The 8825-nt window shown below is 41.3% G+C and overlaps 1 protein-coding gene across 1 annotated transcript in view; it reads left to right on the plus strand.

The window, feature by feature from the left end:
• Positions 1-8825, plus strand: part of LOC108788552 (probable global transcription activator SNF2L1) — a 114051-nt gene that overhangs the window by 53250 nt on the left and 51976 nt on the right. The window contains exon 14 of the mRNA XM_018558341.1: positions 1024-1156. Coding sequence (XP_018413843.1) covers positions 1024-1156 — 133 coding nt within the window. The remainder of the gene's footprint in view (positions 1-1023; positions 1157-8825) is intronic.

The raw sequence follows: 8825 nt of genomic DNA on the forward strand, positions 1-8825 counted from the left end.
GGGGGGAGGTTAGTAGACACTGATGCAGGACAGAGTATGAGTATGAGGTAAGTATTTCTTCTTTATTTGAGCCCCTAGAGAACAATGAGCAGTTAACCCTTGCAGTGCGGGGGTTAGCCCCATTGGAAGGGATAATTTTTCTACAACCTGGGGTTCTTCTTTAAGTACCTGCTAAAGACAAACTCCATTAGGAGCCTGTACAGGCCTCTGTTAAGGGAGCCCATTCCTTTGTGTAATGTCCCACAATGGACCTTAAATTCTACCTGCTCCATTTTTGGTAGTGCAGAGCACCACAATGCACGGTAGTGCAACCATGCTTTGGGGAGTTGCGTTGGGTTGCCATTCAAAATAATGACACTGCAGCACACCAACACATGTAACCTGAGTCCCACGCGTGTTACTGCAACACAGTGGTGTGAATGGGTCCTTAGTGGATCATGGATCAGTTTCAACAAGAACAAGTTCCTGAAGTGATTGTTCTTTTACTGCCACACATATTGGTCCTAGTTTTTTTTTATCAGCAGATGATTACAAACATAAAGGGTTTCATTTATAAAAGTATAGCACTTTCTTATACTTGTCAGCGCCATCTAGGGGCGCTAGTGCTGTGCAAACAGCATCCATCCGGCTATACACTGGAGGGAACTTTTATAAATGAACCCCCTAAGTAATTTAAATCATTTACATACGTAACATAAATGTTGCCTGTTGCTGATGCATTTTATTTTACCCTAAAATTCTCATTTAATTGCACTAATGATGGAACATACAATACAATAAAGAATGAAAAAAAAAGATGGCATATCAACAATGTTACCAATTCAAAAGTACAAGCAGATAATTAATTTTTCATGTGCTATTGTTTGCTATAGTTTTACTGACAACAATGAAATCAATTCACAGTGTAGGAACACTTCATTTAATTTCAAGTGTTTTTCTTTTTTGTTCTCTAATGCTGTATACATTTATATGAAGCACGTAGTCTTCTAATGCTCAACTAATTCAGTGTTATATTTACACTAGGATCGAGCACATCGCATAGGTCAAACAAAAACTGTACGTGTATTCCGTCTCATTACTGACAATACAGTGGAAGAACGGATTGTGGAAAGAGCTGAGATGAAGCTGAGACTGGACTCCATAGTCATACAGCAAGGTATTGCATGATTATGTTTAATTCTGTCAGTTATCTTTTTTTTTAGCAGTATTTAACTTGAAACTTTCACATGTAAGAATACCCAAGTGGTGATTTAACAAATGTTTGAGATACCAACATTCCTGTGTTTGCGTCGGACAAGTTAGGGAGAGCTAGAGAAAAATAAAGATGAGTCTTTCACCTCACTGGCTGAATAATTATGATATACAGTGAGTAAAATAATGATTTGATCCCCTGCAGATTTTGTAAGTTTGCCCACTTACAAAAAAATGAAAGGTCTATAATTTTTATCATAGGTGTATTGTAAATGATAGAATAGATGAGACAGAATATTAACTAAAAATACCAGAAAAAACACATGATACAAATGTTATAAATTGAGTTGCAGTTCAGTGATTAAAATAAGTATTTGATCCCCCTACCAACCAACAATAATTCTGGCTCCTCCCACAGACTGGCTATGTGGTACACAGATTAGTCCTGTCAATTTAAGAAGGTGCTCCTAACAACAACTCATTATGTATATAAAAGACACCTGTCCATAGAATCTCTTTCTTCCATTCAAACCTCACCACCATAGGCAAGACCAAAGAGCTGTTAAAGGACGTTAGGGACAAGATCGTAGACCTGCACAAGGCTGTAATGGGCTACAAGACTATCAACAAGAAGATTGGTGAGAAGGAAACAACTGGAGCGATTATTCGCAAATGGAAGGAATACAAAATAACCATCAATCGCCGTCGGTCTGCAGCTCCCTGCAAGATTTCTCTAGATAAGCAGAGCCAGCTGTCAATCACGCAGCTGGGTGGATCTCCACAGTAATGTCAGGATCCGTCCTGGCTGCGGTTTACTGAGCTTTGGGTCATGGGAGCCTACATTACTTTGTTTCCTCCCATGACCATTAGGAGAACTATGTGTAAGAACACTTACCCCATAGTTCTCCTTTATGGATTTAGAGAAGATCTGTAAAAAAGAGTGGACCAAAATCCCTCCTGAGATGCGTGCAAACCTGGTAACCAGCGCGGCTTTCTAACTCAATACCACGCACAATACGGAAATACAGGCTGTCTGCACGCCGCTTGTGACCGCCCGATTTCTTTGTTTTTAACTGTAAGTTTGTACTTGTTTTTAAATAAATGTTTATACCTACGACACCATGAGGAGTTTCTTTTTATAATTTTCGCTAACCACCGACCAATGGGACACTGCTGGGACGGACGCTGGGACCGCGTATCCATTGATCAACTTCTTATTGTCTATAGACAATAACAGTGTGGTGAGTGCGCATCCCAGAGGGGCAATTGACGTTGACACTAACACATGGTGTCGGAAAAAGACTTTCAAGCACTTTCTGGATTATTATTTTTATTATTAATATTTTACACAGATTGGACTCGATACCAGATTTGATTCACTAAATCTACAATCACTTTTTTACAATTTATATCTTGTTTTAAGCTTGATTCACGTTTCAATGGAATATCAATTTATCACATGCATTTATTGTATTAAGGTTTAGGAACTGGTGAATGTTTTGACTTAGAATCTATGCAATTTTATCCATTCAACTTAATATTTATTTATATATTCATTGCACATTAGCACTGAGTGGAGGCATTGCACTTTATAAATAATAACACTAGCTGCCACCAGGGTAATTAAACTGGTGGTTTATTGACATCATACATGAGAGATTTATTATAAATGCTCATTCACATTAACCAAGAGAGCACGGATACAAAAAACAAAGAAAAACCGGCAGCGCCGACCGCGTGCGGGGGAGGCGGTCGGTGGGCTATGGACCCGCTGATCGCCTATATGTGAAACACCCGGTAACGGGTGTGTGCAACGGTCGGGTCTTTTCTGCCCGTGCGTGCAACTTATATTTCCCATTTTTTCCATAAGCGCAGATTTTACAAATTTTATCAACTACAAGAAACGTCTTACCTCTGTGCTTGCCAACAAGGGTTTCTCCAGCAAGTACTAAGTCATCTTTTGCTTGGGGATCAAATACTTACTTTACTCCCTGAACTGCAACTCAATTTATAACATTTGTATCGTGTTTTTTCTGGTATTTTTAGTTAATATTCTGTCTATCATTTAAAATACACCTATGATAAAAATTATAGACCTTTCATTTCTTTGCAAGTGGGCAAACCTACAAGATCTGCAGGGGATCAAATAATTATTTTCTGTATATAATTGTATATAACACTGCGCTATGGTTGTGTTTCACTAACTAGGCTGCTGTGCCCAAATAGTGATGTGCACACTACTCCAAACTGTTAATATAAACAGCATTGCGCTGTGAATATACTACAAAAAGTGTATCCCCAATGAATATGTGAGCATACAGGTCATATAATAATCCTTAGCTATAAAAACCTATATATGTAAACATGAATCTCATAAATAATTAGTGATATGAATAAAACATTTGTTCAATATTGGGCTTCAATTAATAAAATCTATCAGTCTGATTTTCAACACTCCATCGTGTCTAAACGCCTTAATTCCGCACTCACCAGCTGTTGTTGGTCACCTTGTTACAGGTCAACCCACATCATTTGTCTCTCAAAAGGGGAGAGCCACGTAGGAAACCAGCCCTAGCCATCCATCCCCCTGAAGGACGAAGGAGTAAATTGGGAATCAGTGTTAAGCTGGCCATACACTTTGCGTTTATCGTTAGACTTCTTTTGTCCCTTCATTGAACCGTCATTCGATTTCCGCTCGAATACCCCATCCATGCACAGACCAATGTGGATTTCGATTACCGTTCGCTAGCAATACTAACTGACTGAATTTCGTCGGATCGACAGAACGGATTTTCGTTTGCGCATGTGCAATATTCATGTTGCAATTTTGTTTCCTATGAAAACGCCACTAATCCATTGATTTTCGGACAATTCTAAAAAAGCTTTCCAGCCTGACCGATCGAGAAAATTCGGCCATGTGCAGTAATTCTGATTGTTCACTTCCCATCAACTGGCTGATTATGGTATGAACCCCGATCTCGTTGTTCCGAAATCGAATGATAACCGCAAGGTGTATGGGCACCTTTAGCCATCCACCCCTTTGAAGGAATGGAAAGCAAAGTGTTGGAAAGAGTTTGAGGAACAAATGATTTGGGCCGACCTGCAACAAGGTGACCAACAACAGCTGGCGAGTTTGGATTTGAGGTGTTTAGACACGGTGGAGTGTTGAAAATCACAGACTGATAGTGAAGAAGGAAGGGCACGTAGGTTGATGAGAAAAGCAAATTTGCACATTGGAATAATTAGAGGAATTTTTCACTACTAAGACCTTATACATTTATACGTTTTTTTACAAAAAGGACACACCACAGTACTAATGGATTTTATTGATTGAAGCACATTATTGATCAAATGTTTTATTCATATCGCTAATTATTTATTAGATTCATGTTTATATATGTTTTATATTATAAGGATTAATATATGACCTCTATGCTCACATATTCATTGAGCACACACTTTTGTTAGTATATTCACAGCGCAGTGCTGTTTATGTTAACTGAATAATAATGATGTTGATAATAAAATAAACCCTACTAGTATACAACATCCCATGGTAACCTAATATAAGTGTACACAAATTTCTAGGTGAACAGCGAAAGCAAACATTATTTACTGGTTTTATTTGCCCTTACTGCCTCTGCAATCTCACAAAACGTGAGATACACATAGATCTGTGCTGCAGCATGGGTGAGCAGGTGAAAGCCCGCTGACATCACAAATCAAATAACCAGCAGCTCAAGCTCTTTAGAGCAAAATCCTAACACAGGTTGTGTTTTTATAGTTACTTTGCAAGGCTGAATGAGCAATGTCTGTTATACTGCAAGGTCTGTTTCAAGGCAAATGCATGTGCTGGTCTGTCAAACATTTACTGTATCACCTTTATATTAACATTTTTTTGTCTTTCAGTCATACTGGAGGATATGAAGAAATGGATGCTTAAAAAACATTGATTGTCAGACAACAAAACCTTCATTCTTGTACTCTGCTTTATCATAATAAATAAATGTCCTCCCAGTGCAGTAAGATAATATGAATTATGATAATGAAGCTTAAAAAAACTGGAGGTGTATTATTAGCACAACCAGGGATGCAAATCATCTGTATTGCTTACAATTAGCATTGCTGAACTAGACGTATAGTGTTTAGCACATGCAAGTCACTCATATGAGATAACACAGGTTTGCTACAGGGAAGTCATTTGGTTATGGCTTAACACAGTCTAATTAAACAACAAGACTAGAGAGAACATTGATAAACATAAGAGATGGGGAAAAGGTTGCTGTCAAGAAGACAGTCTAAAAACCTTCTGATCCACAGAAAGCAAATATTGTTTAGACATAAGAGGCATCTGTATCGATACTTGAATCTTTGTGGAGGTTATTCACTAAAGAGCTGAAGGATCCAGCCATAGCTTTTGCTGATCCTTTCGGCTCTCTTCGGCCGCCTCTGCCCTTTGGTTCAGTCGAAACGAAGGGCTGCTGTACGGGCTATTCACAGTAGCCGTTTTTCTATTTTTCTTTACAATTTTTTTTCTTTTCTTTAAAATATTTTAGTTTATTTTTTAATTTTCCTATTTTTTTTACATTTTGAAAATTATTTTTCACCTTTTTTTTTTACTTCATTCTTTTCACTTATTTTCTATTCTGCTTGGTACCTTGGAGGTACCAAACAGAATAGCTGAGCCGAATGCCGTTTGGCGGCATTCGGCTATTCACTCACTGCCGTCCGGCCCCTATGAGAATAGGGGCGAACGGCATCGCGTGAGCTGCTGGAGCTTCGGCTCAGCCGATCCAGATGTTGGATCGGCTGAGTCAAACTCCTGCACTCAAGGCAACTCCTGCTCTCAAACTCCTGCACTCAAGACAACCGATGTACGGCTGAAATCAGCCGTAGAAGACTGAAGTGAATAGCCGAACAACGTTCGGCTCACTTCACTTCGGCTGAGTCATTCACTCGGCGGCCTTCGGCAACTTTGTGAATAACCCCCTGTGTGTTTTGTGTATTTCTTCCTGATCTGTGCAGTGATCCATCATGAAACTTTGCCTCTGTGCAGGAGCTTCCTTTAATAAAGACCCATCACTGCTGCTCAGTCTCTCTGTGGAGGGTGAGGGATCTAGTATCAGCCCCCTCCTCTAGTTTTTTGCAGACAGCCTGTAGTGGGTGGACCTGCTTGGTCTATCCTTTGGCTCTGCTCTTGGCATAGGCTGTGTGCTGCACAGCCATGATGTCACTGCTACATTTAGATGGTAATAACTCACTTTGCAAAGGCATTTGAGGCACACAAAATACATTTTTCTTTTTTCATTGGAGGACACTGCAGAGATCTTGATAATACCGGCACCTGCAGGAGTAGGATGCTAGCCACAAAAAAGAAGCTTGTATCTGGGGACGGCTCCTGCTGGTGGCCACCCCCCATCCAAGGCAGCTCAGTTTTTGGCCTGGCGTCAAGGAGTAGTGGTGTATCCAGGGTATGCCACATATGGCACATTTTTTCTTGCCTTTTTCCTGCTCTCAGGCTCTTTTTTTTTGTTCCTTATTTTTACTCTTTACCTCTTTTCCATATACATCTCCCTGACCCGCTCCTAGCAACCAGAAATGCCCTGGCTGGCCTCCCACCCGGCTCCTGGCAACTAGTGATGGAATGCCGGCCAGGAGGCAATGCATCACTGGTTCCCAAGAGCCAGGGTGCCAGCCAGAGTGTCCCAGGTTGCTAAGAGCCAGGCGGGCGGATGTGTATGGCCCGGCTAGCAGATTGGACAACATGGTGATAGATTATCTCAGCTGCTCCATGGTCTTTGAAATACTTTCCCATTTGCCACACAAGTGCTCACCTATCACCTTTTTACCATCCTTTCTCTGAGAGCAAGAGTGAGTGCAAAAGTAAACAAAATGTATAAAGAGGTTTACATCCATCAACACTTACCTCTCTCCAGCAAGTGTCCTACGTCGCTGCCCGTGCAGTGACATCACCACCGAAACTATGGTTATAGTATTAGGCAGGAGATCACACTGTCCGGCAGTATGTGCATAAGTGTAGATGATAGGTGAGCACCTGTCTGTCAGCTGGGACAATACTGTATATCAGAGACCATGGAGCATATGAGTTTTGTCCAGACCTTTGCCGGTGACCCCAAATATGGAAAATGCATGTGGTGCTATGTATGGCCCATACAAATCTCCCTCTCCCATCAGCAGCCACTCGGTGGCTGGAATTGGTCTGACCGCACAATCGTCCTCACCATTGGAGGCTTTGTAAAAGTCCTGGCCCTTATTGGACTCTGTTCCTCTGGTGCGTCCTTGATAACACAGAATCCTAAGTCCCCTGTGACATAGATCCCAGATATCACTCCAGTCTGTGACTCCAAATGAGCCGGAGCTCTCGTGCCCCAGTGTCCCGGTTCTCAGATAAAAGTCAAGTCATATAAAAGTCCATATTCAATTTATTTAATATTCAGTCAGACAATGCCACTGTGGTAGCATATGCCACTTTTTAGGGAGATTCACAGAGCCTAGCGGCAGCGCAGGTGGTTTTTTACATGCTTTGGAAAAAAGAATAGCACTGCGCTTCACAAACTCTAAAAATATATTCCTAAAATGTGAGAAAAATGTTAGAAATTGTGAAATTATCACAAAGTGATGAAACAATTATGTGCTATCCACAACACCTATGTTGCACAATGCCTGTGCTAATGATACTTCAGAAAAAAAACTCTTTGTCTAATGGTCTAGACTAGGGATGCACCGATACCGATACTAGTATCGATATCGGTGCTGATTCCGAGTATTTGGGCAAGTACTCGTACTTGCCCAAATGCTCCGATGCCTAGCACGAGTACTTCCGGTATCAGGAAGCCGGGCAGCGCGTCATTACACGCTGCCCGGTTTTGCGATTGACCGGAAGCTTGCCTTGTGAGGTAAGGTTACCTTACCTTAGTATGTGCAGCCTGTCATCCCCCGGGGCCTCTCCGGTACCCAGCCCGAGCCGTCCAATCAGTGTAATGACGCGACGCCCTGCTTTCTGATTGGCCGGGAAGATGGCTTCATGCTCCCTCGTCATCTCATGACAAGAGAGCATGGAGCCGGCCTCCCGGCCAATCAGAAAGCAGGGCGTCGCGTCATTACACGGCGCCCGGCTTCCTGATTGGCCAGCTAGATGGCTCCGGCTGGGTATTGGACAAATGTCACGTTCTCGCTGAAGAGGCCCCGGGGTATGACAGGCTGCACATACTAAGGTAAGAGGGGACTTTCTTGTTAATCAGGTGGCGAGTCATTACACGCCACCTGGCTTCCTGAATGGGACTTCCGTTACTCGGTAATTGGTATCGGCGAGTACTGAAAAAAAATTATCGGTACCAAAATACCGGTATCGGTGCATCCCTAGTCTAGACACTATAAGCCATAATAAACATTGAAAAAAATGTGAATAACAAAAAAACATATAATTGTTCAAGTGCATCTCATAGAATGTGTACATAAAGAAAGTCCTGTATTAAATCTCACAAGTGATGTATAACTCCCACTTCATCTACATATCCATATGTGTAGACCATTCCTTCTTAATGCAAGAAAGTCCTTGAAATATGTGAAGATATATCTTCCAACTTTTATAATCCACACCATGTCCATTAATA

The sequence above is a fragment of the Nanorana parkeri genome, unplaced genomic scaffold (genome assembly GCF_000935625.1).
Source record: "Nanorana parkeri isolate BGI_ZX_2015 unplaced genomic scaffold, ASM93562v1 scaffold332, whole genome shotgun sequence".
Taxonomy (NCBI): Eukaryota; Metazoa; Chordata; class Amphibia; order Anura; family Dicroglossidae; genus Nanorana; species Nanorana parkeri.